Source organism: Carettochelys insculpta, chromosome 9 (genome assembly GCF_033958435.1).
Source record: "Carettochelys insculpta isolate YL-2023 chromosome 9, ASM3395843v1, whole genome shotgun sequence".
Taxonomy (NCBI): Eukaryota; Metazoa; Chordata; order Testudines; family Carettochelyidae; genus Carettochelys; species Carettochelys insculpta.
In genome coordinates this window covers 24,687,789-24,714,338 of record NC_134145.1, presented here as the reverse complement: position 1 = coordinate 24,714,338, position 26,550 = coordinate 24,687,789, and the positions used below count along the sequence as shown (strand labels likewise).

The following is a 26,550-nucleotide window of genomic DNA, read 5'->3' as shown; positions in this document are numbered from 1 at the left end:
CTCGTCTTAACCTCAGAGGCCAAGGAGAACAAGTTTTCTCCCTCCTCCTTGTAACACTCTTTTAGGTACCTGAAAACCATTATCATGTCCCCTCTGTCTTCTCTTTTCTAAACTAAACAAGTCCAGCTCTTCCAGTCTTCCTGCATAGCTCATGTTCTCGAGACCTTTAATCATTCCTGTTGCTCTTCTCTGGACCTTCTCCAATTTCTCCACTTCTTTCTTGAAATGTGGTGCCCAGACCTCAGAATGAGGGGATGGGGTGCATCATTGTATAAAGAAGTCCAAGGCAATTTAGCACATCAGTCAATTAAACTCATATTTGTTTTCTTCTTGCAACTCTGCAAAGTGCTGCTTGTTTATTATTTTGACTTACACTAAAGTCAGGCTTTTTTTTGTTAACAAACATGCTGTGAGGGACAGATTCTCAGCAAGTGTAACAAAATATGTGGTTCTGTTGAAATCAGTATTCTTATGCCATTTATACCACTTGAAGATCTGTCCCTAACAGTCTAGGTCGACATGTTGTGTTGTGTGTTTATTTCTGCACAGCGGGGAGGTTTAGGTGTTTATGATATATTTAATCTGGTGTCCAGGGTGACCATGAAGAGTAGTACAGACAGATTTTTTTTTATCTAAAAGCTATTAATAGGAGATGATGCTATGGGTTCTAGTGCTGCATGGTATTCTAGATGATTGTGCCTTTCTATCCTTTAAAATTGTTTTGAAGAAGTCAGAGGTTTGGCTACAGAAGTTGCACAATACAAGTGACTCCACTGAGTGTTGAAAGCAACAATGTATTTTTTAGTGACTCTTGGGAGTTGTCGAAGCCAGCCTGTGCACAGGAGAGAATAAATCAAGCACAAGACATCTGAGATAAATCAGAATCTGAGCTCCGTGGGAAGCTGGCAGGGATTGAGCACTGTTTATATATGGCCCTTGAATCACTGATCCTGAAATACCATTCATGTAATGGAACAGGAGAACAATAGCGTAATTCAAAAGTTAAGCAATTTACCTTGCATAACGGTGTCTTCTTTTCATAATGTGCAATCAGCAGCTCAGTTGCTTGGTTGTATGTTTCAATTTGTTTCACGACCGTTTCAGCATCCTCAGTGCATTGACTCCTCTTCTGAAAGCGACTGCTCATTGTCTCAGTGGAGCAGTCCATGAAGAGCACAAGTTTCGGTTCCCCGATCTGTAGAACCAGAGAAACACTACTTAGTCCAAAGGCTGAGCTGGAACTATCTGGCTGAGTTCTGTAACCCATTTTTTTCAGATAATAGTAAAACACAAACCAGCCAGGTAATCGTTTAATTACAGCAAAACCAACTCTCTGTGGCAAACAAGCCATTCAAGCCTCTTTTCAATCGGTGATTTTTGTCAGCAGCAGATTATTGTTAATGAACAGTCACTTTATGCAGGCCAGACTCAGAAACTTCAGTCATGATTGATGAAGGCCTTCCTGTGCTAGGCAAACACAAAGGCTACAGTTACACTACAGCACTCTGCCGACAGAAGTCACTGTCAGAAGAGATTTCCTGACAGAACTTCTGTTGACAGTGTGCAGCCACACGCAAAAGCCAACTGGGAGAGCGCTCCGCTGTGTCGACAGAGCAGCCAGATCGCCTGGCTACTCACTCAACAAAACATGCACCTGGAAGCACAGCAGACAGGGCAGCCCATTCTTCTGGATGACCTGTCTGTTGCGAGAAGCTCCCCCCACCCCCGAGCATCCACACAGCTTTTTTTGTTGATAGAATCTGTCAACAGCAGTGTTGCGCCTCATGGTTGAGAGGCAGAACACTGCTGGTGAAAGTACTGAGTTTTGTTGACAAGCTATCAACAACATGCACCATGTGTGAGGACATGCCACCAGTTTTGTCAACAAAAATTCACTAATGTAACTGTAGCCACAGAGATACAGGCCTTGCTCTGAAGTACTTTACTAGCTAAGAACCAGCCTATGGCTCTGAGCATTTTTTTGATATTTGTATTTATCTGGCAAATGGTTTACACAAATTCCAGCTTCCCCAATGCCCATTGTCTGCAGTCAGTACTTGCAGTTCAAGCTGTGACTAAGCACAGTGTATTGTTTTTAATGCCATGGCTGGATGACCAGGGTTCCACATGTACATGTGTAAAAGCCACTGTAGACAAACATACACAATTCTTGTATGAATGTCCCCAAATGTTTATGTAAACAAAACCATGCCTAGCTGAACAGCAATTACACAGTAAATAAAGGGGTTTAGGAATGCTATCTAATGTAAGTCACTGTATTTACTCTCATGGATGTCCATAGGTATGTTATTACAATATCTGACAGGCCTACTTGAGATGTAACTCTCATACCTCTGACCCGAGTGTGAATACAGAAATGTATTATATCACTTGACTGAGGCAGAGATGTGAGATAGAAACAATTCAAGAAGAAATCTAATCTGCGTGTGTCTCAAACTGTGAGGCTGCCTTCCCTGGGGAGGCTCTGACCTTTTCCAAGGGAGGCTCAAGTGAACCAAGGCAAAATGAAACCAGGAGGTTGGGTGAGTTCCATTCCTGAGACATGGCAAAGACAGAGCCGATTTCTGAACTGAATAGGGTACTATATTATGTGCATTTACTTACTACTAGCTGAAAAAGAACCTGTAAAACTAACTATTAGGTTAGGAATGCTGCAGTGTTTTCTATTCTGCAGTCTGCTCAGTCAAAATCCTCCATTGACAGTGAGTTTTGTGTGACCCAGAATTGTTAGATTGAGCCTAGTATGTGACAAACTGCATGGAGACTATAAAACCCCAGAATTGCTGAGCTGAAAGGGACAGGTTATCAAGTCCAGTCGGCTAAGCCAGAGGGTCTCAAACCTTTGTTCTGGTGACTCCTTTCACACAGCAAGCCTCTGAGTGTGATCTGCCCTCCCCCCCGCTTATAAATTAAAAACACTCTTTTATATATTTAGCACCATTACAAATTTGCTGGTGGCAAAGCACTGTTTGGGGTGGAGGTTGACAGCGCATAATCTCCATATAAAAACCTTGTGACCTCTGGGGAGGGTGACTCCGACCCCCTCCCTCCCGTTTGAGAATCTTTGACCTAGACCATCCCTCATGGGGATTTGTCCAACTTGTTTTTAAAACCCCTAGTGATAAGATTCCATAACCTCCCTTGGAACTCACCTTCAAAACTTAACTAACCTTAACTGTCATCAGGCCCTGGCAACCTGAAAACATTCAACTTACATAATTAGCCTTTAAACTGTTGTTTCTTAATTTTGCCAGCTCTTCTGAGGCTGATCAGTGCCATGGGCTTTAACTGAACTATTGAGTGTTAAATATTTCCATAAAGCATTTTGCATTTTCACAGCTGTGTGGGAAATCAACAATGCTGGTGAGTACAAAATTCTGGCCTCTGGTAACTGAGGTTCTTTGTGTCTCTGAATCAATATTTCAATTTAAGGACTCATGATTAGTGCCTCTGCCTTTCTCCAGCAGAACACTGATGTGCTAGAGATGGCTCTTGGGAACTTTCACTAAAATTTTGCCACCACATTCAATGGAGTCAACCCCTCTCTTGCCATTGCTGCCGGTGAACTTTACTTCTCAGCGTTCTGCTGAAAATTGGGAAAAAAAAATCCGAACAAGCAGCTCTTGCAATGAGTCTGACTGCACCTCGTGTGAGTCTGTTCTAAGTACATCAGAGGGTATGATATGCCCCTCTCCCATTTTGTTACACAAATCTAATACAGATGAATGATCAATATACAGAGAATGAACCTAATCCTGAAAACCTTTGCTCATTTGAATGTTCCATACTTACACCACTTATTTTTCTAGTCACCAGAGTAAGGAATCAAAACAAAAAGCAGTCAAGTAGCACTTTAAAGACTAGCATTGTTTTGATAGTGTATAGACTAGCACGGCTTCCTCTCTGTTACTATTCAACAGAGTAAGGAATATTTCATTTGAGTAAGGGTTTGAACATCAGATCCTATTTCAGGTATAGCCACTTCCAGTAAGTGCAATCACTAGAATTTTATTTGTCCAGCAGTGCTGCCCCTTGTCCCCTTCTCCTTGAATACAGAGTTTCTCCAGTCCTGCACAAAATTCCGCAAAGACATTCATTTGCAAGTCGAGCTTAGTGGAGGCAGAGAGAGAGAGACCATTGTTGTGGGAGTTCCTTTTTTAAATCAGCACTTGCATAGGTGAAAGTCATGGGAAAACTCTTAATTTTGTGCACAGGGAGACATTAATGGACCAAAAATGAATCTGCGCCCTGTGATTTTATTGCTAATTACACTGATTGGGCATTGATGCCATTCCTCTCACCTCCTGTAGCTTTTGTGATTTATTTGTAACAAACAGACTATATAAAGTGATCAAAGGGCCTTGGAGAGGGTAGAGGGGAGGATGACTCAATAACTCTTCACAACATTTAAAATCAGTTACAAGACAATGTGTAGGGTGAAAGTGTAGCATACTGGAATATATAATTATTTCCCTCCAGGAGATAAACTAATTAGCCTCTTCTATTCTGCTTTTTCATTGTGCTAGTGAGCTTGCGCAAATTGAATCCAGGCAGTTAGGTAGATAGAATGGAAGCTTTTCCACTGATTGAGAAATCAATAACAGAGACTTCTCTGTAGGTCTTTGTGCACAGTGAGAAAATCAATAACGCCCTTAATCTTTGTAAATGAACATACAATAATCTGCAAATAATCTGAGTATTTCAACACAGTAATTTGGCCTGTGGTTTGCTCAGTCACAATGGTTGCAAGTACTGACAGATCTGATCCAACCTACAGAGCGAGCTTAATACTGATGATATTCACATCCAGCAGTGCTTGAAATTCTGTTTCACCACATTGCCTTTTGATGAGATGTAGTAGCAGCACAAGCAAACAAAGTATAGGTATAGTCAGAAAAGCGACTCTCAAAATGCCAGTGTCTTCCTTGAAAAGAATTGCTCCTGTCTGTATTTAATGTAACTTAAATGGCTGAACCCAATGTTTAGCCCTTCTGGCACTGCAGTCACCGTACCACTGGGGGAAAACATATTTACTGTATTACTGGAAGGCCATATCCCCAGTGATCACCAGCAACTCTCTGCTTACTTAGCCAACAAGTTGGAACAGTGGCTTATAAAGAGTCATATCTACCAAAACCAGGGAACCAAGTAGCTCATTTGTGGGTCAGATGCAAGTTCAATTTTAATATTAGCAACAATGGGAAATAACTTGATGTTCACCTTGCATTCAAATTCCTCTCCTTGTTTCATATCTTGGGGGTATCCGTCAATCAGAAAGCCCTTTGTGTCTCCTAAACTGGCAAGCATGGCCTCCTTCAGTAGCTCCACAACAATATCCTGTAGTGAAGAAAAATAATTATTTCATTAGTAATAATAGTTTAGGGGGCTCAGTTTTGAGACATGGACTTTAACACTATGTCTTCATGAACTACCCTAACTCTGCTTTGCCTCGTGAAGGTCCCTTGAAGGCCAGCATTAGGTTACTTGCTGCCTGGGGAGGGGATAGTTTGCCACAGCAGTGAAATAGCTCACTCGTGGGAACAATTATGTCCCAGAATGGACGAAACCTAAATCTCTTACTCCTGTCACAGTCCTCCTTGAGGGGGCGTCACAGCAGAGAGTGGGGGGCAAGGGGGGGTTGTGATAGGACAGTATCTGCAAGAAATTAAATGTGAGATGGAGTGTGAGGGGCTCAGGGCATGGGGGCTGAGGATGGGCAACTGGGGGTTCATGGGAGGGATTAGGGATGTGGGAATCAGGGCAGGGAGCTGGATTGCAGGGTGTGTGCAGACATTAGAGCAAAGGGTTGGGGCAATGCAGGAGTCAAGGCAGTGGTGGAGGGCTCAGAGCAGGGGCGTGGGGGTCCAGGGCTCAGGGCAGGTGGTCATGGGGTGGGGGCGCTCATGGCAGGGGGCCAGGTTGAGTGGGAGGGCTCAAGGCAGAAGGCTTGAGGGAATGTGAGGCGCTTGGGGCTGGGGGTACAGCCACCATACTGCTCAGCTGCCAGATTCCCTGGAAAGAGGGGCCTACGCTCTCCAGCCACCCAAGCCCTGGGGCTAGACCCTGAGGTGCTGTGGCTGATGGCACCATCCAGAGCCCTGCCCCCACCTGGCATGTCTCTTACGGGTGCAGCCCATGGGCTTACTTTCGCCTTTAGCTGTGTCACACAAATGCCAAGCTAGGGCCAGAAGAAAACCTGTTCTGGATTTTTCCAGGCACTCTCCTGTTGTGGGGCACTGTTGTGTGCTATAGCTTAGTCTCAAAATCAGTTGTGGGACTGTGGGCCTGAACAAACCTTTGAGAATCAAGCTAAACTTCACTGAAGTAAAGCATACTGAGTTAACACCTTTGGCATGTGCTGTACTGAACTGAAGTACTTTTGTTACTGTGGCACTGTAGACACCTTCCCTAGTTGGGAGAAGGGCTGCTAAAGTAATTCGTAGATTATCAGCCCCCCAAAGCCCCATGCTCTCCCACCAAAGGTCTCCATATACTAGCTCAAACCTGATTCTCCAGGGACCAACAAGCAAAGAAGTGAGTTTTGGATAACTCAGTCTCACTGACAGGAAGGGACAAAGGGAACAGCTGCCCCAGGGCCTGGTGATACAAAAGGGCTCGGGGTCCTGGTTGCTGCCACTGCTACTGCAGCAGCAGTGGTAGCCAGTGCCCTGGGCCCTTTATACTGCCACTGGAGCCCCAGGCGGTGAAAACCAGGTGATGCTGAGGGCTGGCAGCCCCCGCCGCAACCCTACCCCTTCCACCCTGAGGCCCTGCCCTTTCCAGGAGTGGGGAGCCTGTCAGCCTCTCTGGGATAAATAGACTGGCTTTAACCCATCAGATGGCCTTCCTCCTGATCCTGCACATGGACAGGACCCCTGGTTTATGAGGGTCCCAACTATTAGCATAAGGGTTGGAAGGATTGGACTGAGTGCTTATTCTGAGTAAAACTGGGTGCTTATTCTGAGATGAAGCTGGGCTGCACATGTAACCACAAAGAAGCTCTTGGGTGGGGAGCTGAGGCACTGCCTGCATCAGACTGCATATTAGGGTTAGGGTCAATGCTGGTTAGCTCAGTAGCATGCCTGTTCAATATTTTAAAATTTTTTCTGTAGAGCTTTTACTTTAAGAATAAAGCAGGTGTCCATAGGAAATGCTGTGTGGAAACTTATAACTATGCAATCAGAGCAAACCATCTCTGAAGAGAAAGCAAGCAGGTGTCCTGGGGCAACCTGTTGGTGCTGCAAATAATATAGTGCTGGCAGTAAGCTGTGCCATCTGCAAACACCTCAGTCAGAAGGGAAGGCGACAGGTCTCCTCACAGAAAAGCAACAAGTGGGGAGCTGAAAGCCTGAGACGGCCCTGGCTGGACCACTGAGGGAAAATACAGGTGCAGTTGCTCTGGCCTGTGGGGACACTACAATGGCCCTTCCCAAGCTGACTCTATTTCGACACATCATGCATCCATGCAATGTCAGGATATCTGACTGTAAATGATGAGAGCGTCTGTCCCACCAGATAAACTGGTAAGATAAGACTAAACTAGACTCAGTATTCCTTTGACTTTCCCATGGGCAGCATTTCTTGATACAAGGTAGGTCTGGTGAGGGGTGACACAAGGGGAGGCAGTCAGCCATGTGACCTCCCCTTAGCCTGGGGAAAGGCTGGGACAATCCCCACTTCACCTTAGGCTCTGCCTTTCCCTTCCCCACAGCTTCACCCCACCCCATCCCTTCCCTCACTCTCTTGGCCCAAGTGATGCAGCCTAGGGGATTAGCAGGGCTGGGGGGCTGGTGCTGGCAGGAGAGGTCCCACACCTGCCCTGCACTCTCTGACAGCAGTGGGGAACTGCGGAACCCAGCTCACTCTGCATCCCTGACTGCCACGCTGCCCCCTGCCAGCGAGTGCGGGGCAGTCCCACCCCTTCCGTGAGCAACTCACCAGGAGGGCCGAGCGAGCTGGGGCCATGCTGCTCTACCTTCCCATTGCTGCTGGTCAGTAGGGGGCAGACACCTACTGTGGGTGCCATGCCACCCCCACCCCCCGCCCGCCATTGTGAGCCTGCACGCCACCCAGAGACTCTGGCCCTTTGTCCCTCCTGCCCATGGCAGTTCAGGGGCACGTGCTCCCTCATGCCCCGCCACGTAGCCCCACTTGATGCCTTTTATTAACACACACCTCTTGATCTAAGTGCACTTGCTGCACATCATATTGTCCCTCATCCTGGCCAGCAGCCCAGGCCCTTTAGGCTGCTCAGATGCTACAGTGAGAGAGTGGGGGAAGGTTCTACCCCCTTGTGTGTGAGAATTATTGTAATATAGGGGGATTCCTGGCCACAGACTAACTTTCATTATTCACAGTCCCCATCAGTTGGCGAGCAGCTATTCTGGGCTGTCAGCCAGTTCCTTAGAGAGTCATTGCAGCAAGTAGCAGCTAGTTGCTTCAGTTGATACTGGAGGCCATGCCAGCCTTGGGACCAGCTCAGAATTTAGAAGCTGTAAAAGTGGCATGATGTTCCCTTTGCTGCTGCCGCTTCTGTATGGAACCTTTTGCGATATGTAGCACGTCATCTGACCCATTGTGTTTAATAATCAATCTGCCATAGGGTACGTATGGGTTTGGTGTGAGAAGGGATCACTGCTTCACCAGCATATAAAATAAAGGGGAAGGTCACATATCTGGGAATTAGGGGTTGTCTTTCCCAAGCTGTAGGTGTACCTTCCTCAGATGGGACTATCTACCAGCACTGATGTCCTATATCCACACTTTCTGAGGGACAATATCTATCTCCTTTATTTTGCAAATTAAACTGCAACTTACGCCAGGCACCAATTCACCGCATTCCATGATGTCTTTGATCAGTTTGCTCCTCTCGGAGGATGATGATAATTCATGTTGGATGAGGTCACCAGGGGACAGATGTGTAAATTCATATTTCTGTGCTAATTGTTCACACTGAGTTCTTTTGCCAGAGCCAGGGCCACCTTCATAATTGGGGGGGAGGAAAAATCTAGAGTTAGAAAAAGAAATTGCAGGGAGCTGAATAACTCGCCTTTTCACTAATCACTGCTGTTGGAAGAATTAAATTTAAAAAAATGACCTCTTGTTCTGACTGGGCCTTCAAGTACATAGTTAAAGCTGTCTGCACAGAAACTGACTGGTAACATACCACGATTAAGTAACATCACTGAGAACAAACCCGTCGAGTGAGGTTCTTCCATCTTAAAATAAGTTTTTCCTTCCGTTTTTCTCTTCGATACATGGTAACTACTGGGGGAGCAGAAAGGTGTGTCACTTTCCATGCCATTTACAATTCTCCTTTCACACTGATGTCACACTGGTGCACCAGCAGAAGCTCTCAGAATCAGCAATGTAACTTACTGGCACTAAATTGCCAGGCAGATACTATCTACAATGTTTTTTAGCTAATTAGATGTTACTCAGTGCAATAAGAGAACCTTGTGTTTTCCAGTGCACAGATGAATCGATAGGTATCAGAAGATGCTGCTCTCCCTTGTTCCCTCTAGGGGAGCCAGTTTCCTCTGTGGTTTGTCCATCCCAGTGGCTGAAAGATTAACCTGGAAGCATTGTTTATTCCCCTCAGTTCTAGGAGATACTGGTTTGTTCTCCAGCTGCATCATAGACTGCAATGGCAGGCAAGCCCAGGAATCTGGCTGTCTTTGCCTCCCGTGCAGCCCTTATAGCTTCACAAATTACCAGACAACATACACAGCGGATCCCTCTGCCTATGTTTGCTTTATCGTTTGACATAGTCCAGGAACAGGTGGACGTGGAAAGCAGGCTGAGACATGTATCAGGTTACAAGAGAACAGGACATAATGTTGTGAACCTGAAGCCACCAAAATCATGAGTCAGACCACCAGAATCCTGTGATTTTAAAGAAAGACAGAAAGAAATTGTGTTGTGTGGTCAGTCTGTTGATTTTTGAACTCTCCCCACTAGCCTGTTCCTGGGGTGTGAGTGACAACTAGGAATATCACTGCTCACACTCCCAGATTTATTGGGAAAGGGGACTGTTCCTCCTGTTACAGCAGCTCTCAACCCCGACATCAGGCTGAACCTCGCACAACAATTAATTCCCTGCTTCCCCTGCTCCCCACATCTGTCCAGACCTCCCCCAGCCTCTCCTCTGTTCTCTCTCAGGCTAGGCATAGGGAGGAAAGCTGCCCCAACTTTCTTCCTATGAGACCCTAACTGAAGATAGCTGAGAGTGGGGACTGCTTTTCTTGTTCACTGAACCTGCCCTGCATTTTTGAGATTATGAGCACACACCAAATTCTTGAAACTCATTCCAACATAAAAGCTTAACTCCAGTCTGATGCTTTCTCCCCATGCACTTATAGATGGCATAATCCAAACCAGCACATGCACACAGTACATTTGGTCACAGTAATGTTCATGGGCGCCATTCCAGTGGTGCAGGCATATGTGAATTTCAGAAACTTGACATGCCCTCTGTGTTTCTGGAAGCTAAAGGGAGCTAGTGCTGGAGGCCTGATCTGTGTCATTGTCACTGGCTCCGAGCTGTCTCCTGGGGAATGTATGTGAAAGATGGTTCCCTTAAACTTTTCCTTTTCAAGGAGTGCTCTGGTGAGATTAGCAAGAAATCCATCTTAACTGTGAACCCACGTTGTCTTTTTCAATGTATTGCTATATCAATGTGTAACCTTAGAGGCAGTGAGACCACATGCTAGAGAGAGTGAAGTCTCTGCTCTATAGCCTTAGTTGCAAGCCTGCTGGCCTTCAGCTCATGTGGTAGAGCATAAGGCTTTAGTCTCTCAGGCTACAAATTCAATCCCTCCTGCTAATAACCCAGATCCATTAGCCTTACAAGTGTGGACTCATCAGAGACTTCACTCTCCCATCAGTGCTTGTGGGGTTACAAATGTGTCATTCTAAAACAAGTGCACTCAACACTGTGCTTGGTACAGCTCAAATGAAGATCTTAAATTCATGGGTTATAATGAACTACAGTTGGATACTTGCGGCTAGGAAACTGAAAGTAAGGTGCATTTTTCCCATATTATTTTTAAACAGAACAGAGAGAAGACCCTGAAGTACAGTAGAGTCTGAACATTCATGAGGGTTCCATGTTGAGACCCTCACAAATGCTGAATTTTGCAAACACAGGGGCTTGGAGCCTGGGGAAGCCATGGCTGCCAGCACTCCCTGCCTGGAGCCCCGGGGAAGCGGCAGCCACCCAGAGCCCTGGGAAGGGGCAGTCACCAGCGCTCCCTGCTCCAGAGCACTGAGAAGTGGTGGCTGCCGGCACTCCGTGCCCCAGAGCCCCAGGAAACCGAATACTTGTATTCATGAACCTGTTGAGACCCTACTGTAATCAGTTAATGGTCTTTGCAACAGCCCTGTTGTTATGCCATGTTTTGAAGCAGGAACATGTGCCCTTATTTTTGTATTAAAGATGTACAGCTCTTTGTGAATACTATCAAGTTTTGAATGCTGTCACTTTCTATTCCGCCTACATGCTTTTGCAAGATGCATTAGTATTAACCAGCAACAGAATGATGGGTGGCAGATGACTGTACATCTTTCAGTTTTAATCTCATCCCTTCTGGCTGAAGCTTTTCTCTTCTGATTTGAAACATGTCATTCCCAGGAGCTGGAGGGGTCTTGTGGTGGAGTTCTATTTCTCTCATGTCACTGCTCAAAATGCTCTGCCCCCACTGCCTGGTTTGCTAAACTCTGGTCTCCCTAACTGAGGAGTATGTTTGTTTTGAAGGGCTGCAGATGAACATCCCTGCATATTGTACAACAGCCAGTGGAAGATCCCACAACAGGAGTTTACACATCTAAACCAACCAATGCAAAAAATAGGAAAAATTCATTTCTAATATTGTACTTAAAAATACATGCACCTTTGGTGGTCCAGAAGGGTTATTATCAGAGTCCTACTGGTGGCCAAAGACTAGATGTGAGAGAACTATGCCTACTTCTGAATATGTGCCAGTATAACTATACATTCTGTTAGATGCACATTAGGTATAAAAATCAGAGATAACAGAGCCTGGATAAGAGCAAAGGAAGGGCAGTGCCAAGCCAGACAAAGGGGTTTATTGGTTAACTGCCAGCAATGAATCAAGATCAACTCAGGGAGATGCTCTCATCTGTGAGCTAATTAGACACCGCTGACCCTTACAGGGCTCAGCTGAACTCCATTGGGCTCAGCACCAGGAAGAGTGGGTGATATGGTTGAGTTGATGATATGGACAAGGAGGAATCAAGTCTATCTTGACGTGTGCATTACTTTTAGCAGGTATGTAGAAAAAAAGTGTAGAAAGACACTATGTTTCAATTTTTAGATTGTGATTAAATTATGTTGTTTCTAGAGCAAATTTTTTCCTTTTAACTAATACAGTGGAGAGAATGTTTCTGATGTTGTTAGGGTATAAATATTTTTTGCAACTGCTTGGAGCAAACTGAACAAAGGTTGTGAGTAAGATTCTTCTAAGCTTCTCTTGCAGTTTAACACTTTTAAGAAGAAACGAGTGTCTATTGCTATGACCCTTTGCTGTGCATTATCTGAGTATATCATAAATTAATTTATTTACCCTTGAAATACACTTTGGAGGCAGGGTAATATTACTGCTCCACTTAATGGATATGGAAACCAAGGCACAGAGGGATTATGTGAGCTATCCAAGATCATATTGCAACTCTGTTGAAGACCATAGAACAGACAGCCTTCCAAATCTGTCCAGTATCTAAATCAAACAATGAGACCATCCTTCAAGCTAGGTATATGCAATCAAAAAAGACAATAGGGGGAAATCCTCATTAGGCTAGAGATGCTTTGATTTCTTTAGAACTTTGTTCATTATAAACAGGAACATTTTCTCTGGCTTTCCTAACTAGCTGATGTTCTATTTATCCAGTACCCATCTGTGTTGGAAATTTGAATCTCCTTTAGGAAGCAAGCGGATTCATACCAATCAGAATAAAAAATGAATATTCTTAATGGGTGGTACAGCTCAGGGCTGATTTTGCTAATACAACCTAAAGCTGTCTCAGTGGTTAGAAAGGAATCATCTGACTATCAATGTACTTGGAGACATCAGTGTGCCTGTGTTGTATCTGCCAATGGAGTAAACTTTCGTGCATTCAAGCTTTTCATTTAACTATTAAATAGTGTACACTCACACGTCTATTGCATCTCTCTGTAACATTCTGTCCTCCTTTGGATGTGTGATTTAGTGAGTCAAAATGGGGCCAGATTCCCACAGCACACTGTCTCAGGGCCACTTAGGAGTGACACATCAATATGTGAAATGTTACAATGACACTTACCACTGTTTCCAGCTCTTGTGGTTTTATTGAGAGTTTGATGCTATGTGGTGTTTTACAAAAAATTCCAGTTCTTGGAGCCCAGTGACTGTGAGCCTCTTGGCTTCACCTTTTTTTAATTTTCCTAACCCTTCCATTATGGAGAAAAGCTTGAAAATGTGACCTGAGTATATCCTAACACTGCCACAGACTCCAGAATGAACATTTTTTACAAAAATCCACAAAGGTTATTATGATCTATAACTTACAAACTCCTTTCTGAAGTCCTGTGTATTAAAGATCATCTTGGTTGAAAACAAAAAAATAACCTTTCTGGGCTTCACGGAAAAGCAACAGTGAGATCAGGTGCCTAAACAGCATGATTGTAGGGGGAGTAGTCCCAATGAAGTACTATAGAAAGGAATCAGCACTGACTTCTTACTCTGGCATTTAGAATGTTCTACAGCTTAGCTACTGGGATAGAGGGCTAGTTGTAACATCCCAGCCACTGAAACTGATGCAGCACCAAGGTGGCTACTGGCTGAATTGGAGCTAATCAGCCTGTTGGTAGCGTGGGCTACTGACACTTGGTAGTAACTGCTGAGCTAATGAGCCAATTGTCTAAGTAACTGGGAGGGCATATAATTGGGAGGAACAGGAAGTAGGGAGAAAGTTCTAAAGCTGAGTTGGTTTGAGAAGGAAAGATGTGGGAAAGGTACTGCTTGGTGTACACCTGTGCTCTGTCTGGAGATAGAGGATTAAAGGTATATGTACTGGAAAGAGAAGAGTGTGTGTGACTGTGAGAGATACAGACTGTGATATGAGTAGAAACAGCCTGTGAGGACTACTTAGCCCTATTCATCTGATACCTCAGAAAATTAGGACTAAGAGTTTGCTATTTAGCATTGTGAGCATTTTACCATATTATTTTTGCCAGCCCAGCCAAGGCCAATGGGTCAGCTGAATCATATCAAGTATTCATTCAGTGTAAGTGGGACTAACTTTTCCCAGTACCATTTCGAATGTTCTCAGAAGTAGCTCCAAAAGCAGTCTAGGGATGTTTATGCTTGTAGTTAAACAGGCTTTGGCCCTGCACTCATCATACATATGAAGCAGTCAGTAGAACATCTTTTAAATGGCCAGCCCTGCCCCATATTAGTCTTCAAGTAGTTATTTAATGTAGGATATTAGCATCTGTCAAAGGGAAGGGCTGGGCCACATATGAAGCAAATAGCTACAAAACAACATATGTTTTTTAATCTTGTATATTCATTTGTCCACAAGCACACTTTCAGAATGCTGCTAGCGAGGGAACTAATTAATCTTTAGCTACAGTTGAGTACCTAGCATCTGGTCCAGGCTCCAATGAAGTCAGAAGAAGTGCATAGTGATTGTCTCAGGCACCTGCTGTACTGTATTAAACTCTGGCAGACGGTGGCTGTCTGGCGCATGTGCCTATAAAGGCAGTCTGAATGTTCGTTTTCTTAGATGAAGTGTTAGGATTAAAAGCTGTCCACTAGACTTTCATTCTTCAAAGACAGAGAGGTTGCTCATAACAATGTGCCTCTGAGAATCAGCCAATTTTAGTTAGCAGCAATAATAAAAATGTAAAGTACTAGCATCCAAAAATTCTTCCATTTCATTAATTGGGTTATATCTAACCTCATAATTGTCTCTATAGCCTGTGCTTCTTAATTCAATGGATTAAGCTTGTCACAGTCTATTACCCTGCTGTTATGTCTCTCTCATTTTTCCTTTCTGATTCTACAACTTCGCTATGGTTGTCTGGATGAAACACTGATATCATTGCCTAATTAATTTGACTTGACTGAATTTCCAATTAATTCCAACTCTAACCTTCATGTAAATCTTTGCTAATCAGCCAGTGTTTTCATTCTCTTACTAGAGACATCTGAGAGAAATTAAATTTGTTAGTGGTTTTTTTTAATCTTCTACACAGTGTCTCAACATGCCAGCTATAGCATATGTGCATATTTATTTCAATTATTATGTAAATAATTAAAATGCTAATTGCTAAAAGTCCTCTTTACCAGTGATTTGGTTTCCCCTCTCTCTCTTGAGACACGCATATAAAGTAACATTTCCAGATTTCTTCAGTTGGCTAGTAGGAATCCTTGTGCCATTTTCACTGGTAAGAAAAGCAGAATTTTTGCATATGCTGTTACAGCTTAGTCTTCCTACTTTTAAGGGCTCAGTTGAATGCAATGTGAAGTCATTATAAAGACTCTTTGTCTTCAGCAGGGAAGGACTACTAGGCTGCAAATACTCACACAGCTACTCTTCCTCTACACTCCTGATCCACAAAGCAGTTAGTCTACATTATAATGGAGTGGGCCATTCTGTTAAGACTCAAACTCTAAAGTCATTATTGAAGAAGAATTTTCACACTGCTTTGGAAAGAGAGACTGCTGAACTCTCTTTCATATTCAAATTCGACACATTAACACATGGTTTGAACCAGGATGCAAAGTTTCTGGGACACTATAGGGGCTCTTTTGCATACTTGGCTTAATCTAATTCTTGACTCCCCACCCCGCCCCTCTGCTCTCTGATTTGCTTACCTTGATCATTTTTTTCTGATTTGTCAACCTTGTACTATTTTTGGTTCTCTGTGCCTTAAATATTGAGTCTCTTCTGCTATGGCTATGGTCTGAAGAAGTGGGTCTGTCCCACGAAAGCTCATTTAATACATTATTTTGTTAGTCTTTAAAGTGCTACTTTACTGCTTTTTTGTTTTGATAGTATATAGACTAGCATGGCTTTCTCTCTGTTACTACTCTTCCTTGTGTCAGTAGTGATAGTGACCTCAACAGGACCTCACTCCTGAGCATTTGCAGATATGAGCCCTCCATACATTACTTCAGGGAAATAATTAACAGAGCAGAGTCCAGAAATTCTTTGTGAAACACTTGCTGTGCCCATGAAAGTACTACAGGCAGCCAAGGCAGTTCATAAATCACTACTCAGAGGAGGACAAATATGACCTATATATTTGATTCTTCCTCTGTTACAATATGGGGAAGGAAAAAGAAAGCTGCATACAAATCACATGTCATAGAATGATGCTGTCAAGGCTATGCGGAACTCTTTACTTCTGTTACCCTGGCACAAAGGGTGCCATATGTAGGCAATGAGGTGTGTAATGGTGATTGCTTGGGGAAAAGCTGAACGGTGCCTTACTGGTCCTTGATTCTCCGAAAAGCAGTTTACTGGAAAATACACTTTTTTAAAAAAGAAGCTCCATATCTTGTAATTTGGCCAAAAGACTAACAAACAGTGGTAATATGCAGAAAAAACATGTCTTTCATCTGTCAGGCAGATGAGTCAATAACCTCTTAGTGTGGTATTTCCATACCTCAGTTAACAACCTACTTAAATAAGCCCCAGTCCTGCTGATCACTGTCTTAGTGCATCTTTCCTCATCTTTGAAAAATGGCACATAGTATGTCAGAGAAAAGCTAATAGGTTAGTGACTTATTTCAAATTAAATTTTTTTCCAGATGTTTGGAATCCCTATCCTTAAAGTCTCTAGGGATCTGTAATAAATGCTTTTTTTTGATCTGTACCTTCGGCCACTTACATAGTTGGAGGGTGCGTGTTTGAGTGACAGGTTGTGGATGACCTCTGCTGGCTGTAACCTAAGCTGTCTGGTAACACCTCTGTCCCTGAACAAAGAGTGGGGGTGGAGCCCAGCTGGTCTGAATTGGAGGAGGGCAGTTGGAAGGCTGTTAGTCTGGACTGGAGGAGAGGAACAATGCAGCGAGGGGGGAGGGGGAAATGGGAGGGGCCCCGGCTCCGGCTCCTCCCCAAGATGGAAAGGAATGACTGTTCTGGCTGCTGTACTGAAACCCCTGTACTATGCTGTGTCTCTGTCGACTAATAAACTTCCTGTTTTACCTGCTGAGTGAGAGTCACTTCTGGCTGTGGATGGGGTGCAATGCCCAGGGCTCCCTGAATCCCATTACACTTGATCTGTGCCTTCTGTCACTTATGCTTTTTCAGTCTGTCTACCTAGATACTTAATCTCATCACTCTACAATCTGGTTCCTTTCTTAAACATTCTGCTGACTTGTGTGTTTCCTCTAATTTTTGAACTTTGTGGAAAGTAAATTTTGAATGCATCTAGCCAAATAAAATACCTGCTTCTAAGAGCGAGGGTAATGCAGTAAGGTAAAAGAAACATCATGCAATTGCATTATTGAATGATTATATGAAAGGCAAAGGATTTCACTTACAAAGGAACAATTAGTTGCAGACCTACAAAATGGAAAATGGCTGCCTGGAATGGAGTACTGCAGAAAGGGATCTGGGGGACATAGCGGTAAATATGAGTCAATTGTGTAACGTTGTTTTTAAAAACAAAACAAAACAAAAAAAAACATTCTGGGATACAAGACAGTAAGACACTCTACTAGGTGTTAATTGGGCCTCTACTGTAGTACTGTATCCAGTTCGGGACATCACATTTTGAGAAAGATGTAGTCAAATTGGAGAAAATCCAGATGAGCAAAAAGAAATGGAGATCGAGAAAACATGACAGGTGAGGGAAAATTGAAATAATTGGTTTAGTCTGGCAAAGAAGACCGAAAGGGGGACATAACAGTTGTCTGGGACATAAAAGGATGTTACAAGGAGGAAGGAGAAAAGCTGCTCTTACTAACTGCTGAGGTAGGACAGGAAGCAATGGGCTTAACTTGCTGCAAGGAAGGTTAGGTTGGATGTCAGGAAAAACTTCATAACTGTCAGGAATAAATTGACTAGGGAGGTTGTGGAATTTCCACACCTGGAGATCTTTAAGAGCAGGTTAGATAAACAACTTTCAGGGATGGTCTAGAAAACATTTTGTCCTGCCATGGGTGCAGGACACTGGACTAAATGACCTCTTGAGGTCCCATCAAGTCCTATGACACCGTAGATACAATGCCAAATGTTGAATAAACTGCTTGCAAGTGAGAGATCAAGAATTAATCACCAAACTGATTAAAGCATAAATGTGGGGAAAACACTGAGTTCAGACAGCTCTCAAACAGACCATTTCCTAAATTCGTTATAGATAACTTCACAGTTCCTTGCTTGGTACTAATCCAAAAATGCGTTCCCAATAAAATGGGAACGAGAGAGAGAGAGAGAGTGTGTTGCTGTAACTACATAACACAGGATTGCAGTCTTTAAAAAAGTATGAAGCAAAACATTGCATGTTTTCCCTTTATGAAAGTTCTGGGTTACCACAGCAACTGAATAATAGCCCAATCTCACTTTTTCAAGGGTTTTTATATACATCCAGGTTAGTGATGAGCTTTGTCTATTCATATTTAGTACAAAATGCAACTAGCATAGAAATGTTATCTTCTGATTTTAGCAAAACCTAATCTCATGGATTTAATTTACAAAACTTAATATGTGAATAGAGAGGCTATTTACCTGTGAATTAAGAACCAGATTAAAGTTTCAAGGAGGGGTAGGCTCCTTGATTTATGGGAAGAGAGTAGACCAACATTTGAGGGAACCTGACTGTTTTTGTACACTGTACCAACCTGGACAGGAGAGTGAAATCTGATAATGACCACCAGATGCATGTTAATAGAGCTCAATAACAGATCTCACATTTTCAAGTACAGTATGTAGTTCATAATGCCTGAATGGACATTCCACTGGATTTATTGATCAATGAGCATGACAGACCTGGAAATGATTCACTTCATGCAGCTAGGTTTTCTCTGTGGCAGGTTTCCTATGGTCAGGAGTACTGTCTTGTGGGAAACTGTCCAATTCTATGATGAGGAACCAAGCTCTGTGGTGTTGGCCTGTGGTGCCCAAGTTTTGGTCAGGTGATCCATTATCAGAGTGGCATTCACAGGGAAAAGAAAAGTAAGGTCTGAGAGCCAGGTTTGTTGAGGCCAAGATGGAGCTATGAAAATTTCTGCCACTTGCTCCTGTTTACAACCCTGAGGATCAGTAAAGCCAGAGGGTAGGTGTACAAGAGGGTATGATGACAGGTGAGTACGAGGTATTCCCCAGTGAGTTATGGCTCTACCATAAGCAAAAGTGTTGGCAGTTGCATTGGATGGTATTGCAAAGAGATGCACCTCTGGGAGGTCCCAGGGCTGTCAGATGCTCTTGAAGACCAGTTCCCACTGAAGGATCTGGTGGAAGTGCCTGCTCAGACAATGTGCCAGCGTTTTGCAGCTTCAGTACGTAGATCGCTGAGATGTATGTGTGGTGGGACAAGCACCAGTTTCAGTGACTCTGCACACAAGGATTGGGGGTCTTGCTCCTTTTTGTCAGCTTATATAGAACACTGCTGCTCTGCTGTCTAGCATTACTTTTATAGAGCAAAGGCAGTGCTGATGCCCATAAGTGTCCTGAGTTTGAGGATGCTGATACGGAGGGAAGCTTCCATGAGTAGTGGTGTCATCACAGCCTAGTAGGAAGATGTCACTGGTGCAGGTAAGAAGGTAATTACCACACAAGCCTGGCTTGTGTCTTTCTGCCAGCTCAGGAAGCTGAGGATTCTCAGAGATACAGTTGTGTGTTTGAACAGACAGAACCTGGTGGTTCAGAGGAATTCTGTGCAGTGTAGCAGCATTAGAGTGGACTTTATTTCAGCAAAAGCCAAGGGAGTGAAAATTGGTTAGGGACCTCTTGGTTGCACGTTGGACCTTGAGAGATGAGCTGTCCTTAAGAAGCTGGTACTTCCTCTTGACGGAGGTCAGCTGTGATGACCAGAAGGGAGGACTGAATACCCCTAGTATTCTGTACCAACAACAAACCATGGAAAGCATCTGTGAAAATGGCGGACAAATGTAAGTATGCTACCAGGAGGTTGAGGGTGATGAGCCAGTCTCTAGGAATTAAGGTTGGAATTATTGGTGCTAGGTTTACTAATCTGAAGTGTTAGAAAAGGTGAAAGGAATTCAGAGTCCTGCCTTGGGGCTCCCCTGTAAGACAGCTTCACGACAGAAGGACCCAGTGAGAGAATGAGAAGGAGGGATGAAGTGGAATATCCTGTTGAAATCCTCTCTAGGACCCATCTGTTTGTTAAGAAATGAGAGAAATGGTCCTCCATTGTTAGATGGAGGATGGTTTTTTGCAGTATGAGACACAGAAAAGCAATCAACTCATGACCTCTGTCCAAGCTGACAACTTCCATGAATTACATGTGACAGTGGAGAAGCGTCCTTTAGTTGTGAGGTCTATACCTCTTTCTGGATGTTCTGTGGATCTTGTGTAGGTCTGGTATTGTATTGGCATGGAACAATGAGCTGTCTGGACTTTAATAAATCGTCTGGTTAATGTAGGCTTGTCTAACCCAACAGACTGCGGTTTCCCTGACTCTTCAAGGGAGTGAATTGTCAGTGTTACTACCAAACAGCTTGGTCCCTTTGAAAGGGAGGTTTCTGACTTTGCTCTGAACCTTGCTGGGAACCCAGGATACCTGTAGTCCTGAGGCTCTGCACATAATCCTGGTGATTGCCATCAAACATGTGGTTGTGTCAGCTGTACTGAAGTAGATCTGAAAAGAAGGATTTGAATTAGTCTGCCCCTCTGAAACAACTCCTTTTGGTCATGTGGCAGGTGGACAATAAAATGTCTTGATTTTGCATTGGTGAACTCATACTTGGCTGTCAAGACCTCCTAGATTGTGACTGAAGAGCTGCTGGAGAGTAGCTCTTTTGTCCCAGCAGGTCCAACTGTTTGAGCTCCTTCTTGTCAAAGGGAGGTGGTTTGAAGCAGACTTGGTGGTGGGTGCTGTTAATGAGTGAATCAACAAGGATTTGGGGTGGGAGGAAAAATACTCTAGTCCCAGAGCTGTTATATAACATGTAGTCTGCCTTCCTGGTGATCAGTGAGAAGGTGGTGGTGTTTTCTAGTAGTGTGGGCTGGTGACGGTAGCACTTTGTGGATGGGCAGAGAAATCTCACCCAAGAAGACAGTGTGGATTATCCACTAGGTAACATCATGCCCCCTGGAGTAACTCCCGTGATTCTCTGAAAGGTCTTGAAATTGTCTACATAAGCTGGGTGGCGGAAAGGAGAAATGACCGCTTCATTGCTGAAGGTGGTGGTCTTGGTGGGCACACGGGTCTCCTCCTTTAGCCATGAGCTCCAGGCTTCCAGGAGATTTATTCCTGGGAGGCAGGCTGCTGCAGTAGTGGTTGCTGCTTGGTTGATACCAGGCTTCTTGCAGGAAAGCATCCTGTAGTACTCGTCACATAGAGACCAAGGATTCCAGAACACCTCTGGTGAGGAGTTAAAGTGACAGGCTCCCAAGCACACCTACACTAGGGATGGCAGGCTCCCAAATGCACTTACACAGACTAGGTCTCCTCATTCAGCAGTATCTCCAGAGAGAATCAAATGAGGAAAAGAAGCAGTGTGCTAGACAGAGGCGTCCAAATCCAAGGATGTAGCCTCTCCCATATCCAGAGGGAGAACCCCAAGCCTGAGGAGGAGCTGGTGATCTAAAGGGTACTAGTGGATGGGATTTTGTGCTGGGCTATAACACACATGAAAGCTCCTGGTTGACAGGTACTAGGGTGTGATCCCTCTGAGTGACCCTGAGTGGGACTGTGTGGTTCCCTTGTGATTGACAGAAACTTGGTCAGTGCCTTATGGGGGATGGTATGGGGGTCAGTGCCTTATGGGGGATGGTATGGAGGTGCACTGAAGGTATGTGAGCTTTGGAGGAAGATTGTGGGGACTCAGCTATAATAGCCATATGCCAGCAACAACCCAAACAGGAGGATACTAAAGTTAACATAGGAGTCACTGCTCCTAGCATTGTGTGTGTCTGAAAGGCTCATCTTCCAGTACCAATGTCAGTGATAAATACTGTGACTTTCTAGAAGGTCCTTTGGTATGATATGAAATGGGAGTCATCTTGAGTTGTACAGGGGCTTGCACAAGCCTCAACAGTACTCATACTGAGATGCAGTTCTCCCTAAGTCCTGGCCTTGGAGAAGATGCCCCATTTTCTAGGAGTCCCTCCAGGGAAGGTGGTCTCTTCCTTGTCATACTCCGTTCTGGAGTGCTACACAAGCCTTACTTGAAGCTTAAGGCATTGGAATGACTTGAGTTGCTGAGGCTGATGAATGGAGTAGGAATTGTACCTCAGCGCTCTATGAGAAGGTGCTTCTGTTTACCCTTAGGGTCTGGACTGATCTGCTTTTTTAAAGCTAGTTCAGACCTTGCATTTGGATGGTATGAGAGAAACTGAGGCAGCTGAAATACCTGTTGCAGAGGGAGAAAGACTTGTGGAAGGTCTGACAAGACTTGAAGCCTGATTGCTTGGCAAACCCTGAGTAGCACAACTTCTTCCATCCAGGGAACAGCTGAAGGCAGAAGGCTATGATCATAGAAAGAAGAGCTCAAGGGGTAGAAGGGAGGGCTCCGAAAGCAAAGCGTGCTAATGGAAAGAAGCATAAAGAACCAAAGAGAGAACTTCAAAGCTACCAACAGGCAACGTTAAGATCTGTCTTGAGCCAAGGATTGATGAGAGAAAACTGGAGTTGAATACCTTGTAGCAGAGCACAAGTATGGACCTTCAGATAATGCTTGCTAAAATTTCCAGTTACAAGCGTGAAGGGGAATGCACATCCTATGGTGGAACAGCCAGAGGGACATGAAGCCAAAGAACAACTCATTTGCATGTAACTATTTATTTGGAAGTCACTCCCTGCAGAGGCTCCAATCTGTTGCTCTTTCTCCTGCTGTAAGGTGGTCCTGCACATGCCTGCCTAATCAAAAAAAAAATCTCTCAATTGTTTCTTTCCAAAGCTTTAATACAAAACATTCAGAAACTTGTAAATGTGGATAATTAAACGTCCATGAAATAGATCACTGTAGTTTGACATCTCACTTTATTGAAATCCCTTGCAGAAAGGCACTATATTAAACTGAATCCAAACTAGTCCGTGATCCTGCATATACTTACCCTTGTACTTTATGTGCTAGAATTAACCCCTCTTACTTAAATGGCATTGCTGGTACACATTACATTAATTGTGTCTTAGGATGGGAACCTGTATTTACAGTCTTTGTTTCAAAGAAGAAGGGCTCTTTTCACATGGCCATGAGGCTTCAGAGATGGGACTTACAACTTACAGTATTAAATGTTTGCGAATCAGTTTTGTCAAGACACAACACATGTTGTTTTAGTTAACTGCATAAATACAAAACTCAGTCTGAATCTGTCCAGGTTTCTGGATTGTAATATTTTGAAGCTTAAATCAAAACCAGCATTAATACAGTCACTCCCTGTCTCTGTCTTCTCGGATTCAAAAGGAGGATTTTTACAGCAAGATATCATCCCTACTTGCTGCAAAATCCTAAAACAAGGCATTTGAGTTGTTTACTGTGATGTAGCTAGGGGAGGTCAACCATATGTGGTGCCACCAGATGTCACCTAGTTGACCTCTGGTAAAACAGTGCCTTGACTCCAGGCTGTTTCTACTGGGGAATCAGTAATGTATATTATCCCACAGTGAAACACCATTTCCTTTCTGATTTTTTTTCTCTTTGTCACTGAAGACAAGCTCCAAGACTTGTGACATACTGATCCTTAAACACTCATCTAAAAGACTGCACCTTTAGCAGTATACTTTCTCCTATTACTATATGTCACTTTGGGGCAGGCAACTGGGGAAGTGAAGATCTGACCAAATTGCAGCTTTTTCATCCCTATCAAATATACATATTTTAAAAATCAAAACTGTATGACCCACTGCTAACAATGGCTGTAAATGGAACAGTTGTGTTAAGACTTGTACTTACCAAGTACAAAAATTATGTTAGATTTCCTTAAGTCTTCTGTAAAATCTAAACAAAAAAAAAACTTTATTAGCAGCAGATACTGATTTAATCTTCTGTTCTTTCTGTACAGTTATATAACTTAACTTTTTTCTTAAGTTTCTTTTTATTTTTTACAAAAATGTTCTTTATTTTAAATGAATTCTCACTCACAAGCTCACTTATGTTCCAGTTTTGTAGCTGTCACTGTAGATGTGATAAAAATATATCTTAGATGGAAAAATGACAGCCCTTTCATACGTACACCCTGGCTAAAAAAAGACCATGGTAATAGTAAAAAAAGAATCAAACTGCTCTTGATATGAGAATAATACGTATCATTAGCCACCATATTTATTTTAGTTCTAAAAGTATAATTTGATTTTTGTCCATAACTTCCATACTCTGTTTTTTGTATTCAGTGCTCTACATTTCTGATTAAGAGGAAATATAATCTTAAATTCAGCCAGACTAGAAACAAGTCCCCTGTGACATGTGCATTTCTAATTATGGGATAGCATTAGCTGAGGGGTGTTAATCAATCTTAGGCTGCTCTTAGAACCCTGCCAAGTTAGACCTTACATCAGCCTTTCAGTAACTGCTTGCCAAATTCTGAAAGCTGTTGTTGGCTTTATAGTAAAACTTCAGAACAAACTGGGGACCAATGGCTTGAACGGAACTGAAATAACTGACACACTTTTTTTTACACAATTGATTTTGGTTTCCATGAGTAGCTGAAATGCACACCTCTTTCATTTAAAAAAATCTGGATACAATTTACTCTGCTGGTGAGATACCTCATTAAACTAAATGGAAAACAGAGTATCAAAATGAATACATTGTTCTGTATTAAAGAAGAAACTCACCACCTGTGTTCTCATATCCAGAGAGATGTAACTGGTCATCTGCCTGTTAATTAAGGAATTTGACATTTTTAACAAATTGTTACATAAATTTCTTTTCGCTGGGTACCTGTGGATATTACAACTAATCATGTGAAAGACGAAATATTTCACAATTTTGTGCTGCTCAAATATACAGTAACAACAGTTATAAAGGAACTTGAATGTAGCTTTTTCTCTCTGCAGAGTATGCGCACAGGGAACCCAAGGTAGCTCATGTGGATTGATATTTGCCCATTCTGTAATTGTTGAAATGACTTGCTTATTATATTAAACAAAGCAGCAGAAATGTAGCACTTTAATGACTAACAAAATGATTTATTCAGTGATGAGCTTTCGTGGGACACTTCAGATGTGAAGAAGTGGTCTGTCCCATGAAAGCTCATCACTGAATAAATCATTTTGTTAGTCATTAAAGTGCTACATTTCTGCTGCTTTGTTTTGTTGGAGTACAGACTAACACGACTACCTCTCTGTTGCCTATTATATTGTTAAGCCATATAACAGCTAAGTACTCCAGATGCAGCTAGTGTGCATACTAAATAGCTTCCCACAGTAAATAGTTGATATGTTTCCAGGTCAATCATGGGATTAGCAACCATAGATCCAGTTGTAGCATGTGAAATTTGCAATAAAGATGAAATTAACTTATTGCCCAGTGCAAAAAATTGTGCTGCCTCTCAGCTCAAGTCCTGAACTCCCATTTTCTATAACCCTCCTCCTGAAGTGGTAGGAACTGGGCATGCTTTGATGGCACCACGAGGGAGCAGCAAACTGCCTTGCATTACTCTGCAGGGTTTACTCCTGTCAATTTGGGAGCTGTTTGGGGTCTTGGGAGAAGTCTCCTCCAGGAAAAGAGTGAGATGAACATGAAGTCTGGCATGTTTGTTTGTTTTTATGAAATATATGGTTTATATATGTAGCAGGAACAATGAGTTCTGAGGTTCTTTGATAGACTCACTGCACCCCTCCAGGTAAAAAGTTGTCCCTAGCTATCCGTCTCATTTCTGGAATATATCACATCCATTTTATGCCAACTTGTAATAAACCCTCTTACTATGTATTTTCAACTCGTAAATAGAGCTGGTCAGGAAAAGATTTTCCCAACAAATCATGGGCAATAATAAGAGAGCACTTCTTTTAACCTGGAAAGCGAAGTGACTGACTCTCTATCGAGGGGAAGAAAGGAAGCATGGCTTTGTGCTTTCTCTTCCACAGCTTGCACCCCTTCCGAATGAAGCATACCCCGAAACGAAGAAAATATGTGAGCGGTAAGGAAATGCCTGGGAGGAAAAGGACAGTTAGGTGTCTCCTGCAAGGACAGTCATGCACACTTCTGTTGAACTTTCCTGGACGCAATAAAGATTCTTGTTCAAAGGAATAATATGGATTTGGAGTGGTTTTTGTCCTTGGTCTGAAAAAAGCTTGACTCTGACCTTCAAAGGAAGTTAAGTGCTAGTGAAGCAGCAAATGTTAGAGGAGGCTGTATGGGCAAACTAGAAAGTGTGGTTAACTCCTTTATT

At 43.2% G+C, this 26,550-nt stretch overlaps 1 protein-coding gene across 1 annotated transcript in view; it reads right to left on the bottom strand.

The window, feature by feature from the left end:
* Positions 1 to 26,550, bottom strand: part of AK5 (adenylate kinase 5) — a 139,279-nt gene that overhangs the window by 13,931 nt on the left and 98,798 nt on the right. Inside the window, exons 9-13 of the mRNA XM_075002733.1 lie at positions 24,992 to 25,034; positions 24,111 to 24,155; positions 8,839 to 9,002; positions 5,242 to 5,358; positions 1,016 to 1,195 (exon numbers count right to left, since the gene is read on the bottom strand). Coding sequence (XP_074858834.1) covers positions 1,016 to 1,195; positions 5,242 to 5,358; positions 8,839 to 9,002; positions 24,111 to 24,155; positions 24,992 to 25,034 — 549 coding nt within the window. The remainder of the gene's footprint in view (positions 1 to 1,015; positions 1,196 to 5,241; positions 5,359 to 8,838; positions 9,003 to 24,110; positions 24,156 to 24,991; positions 25,035 to 26,550) is intronic.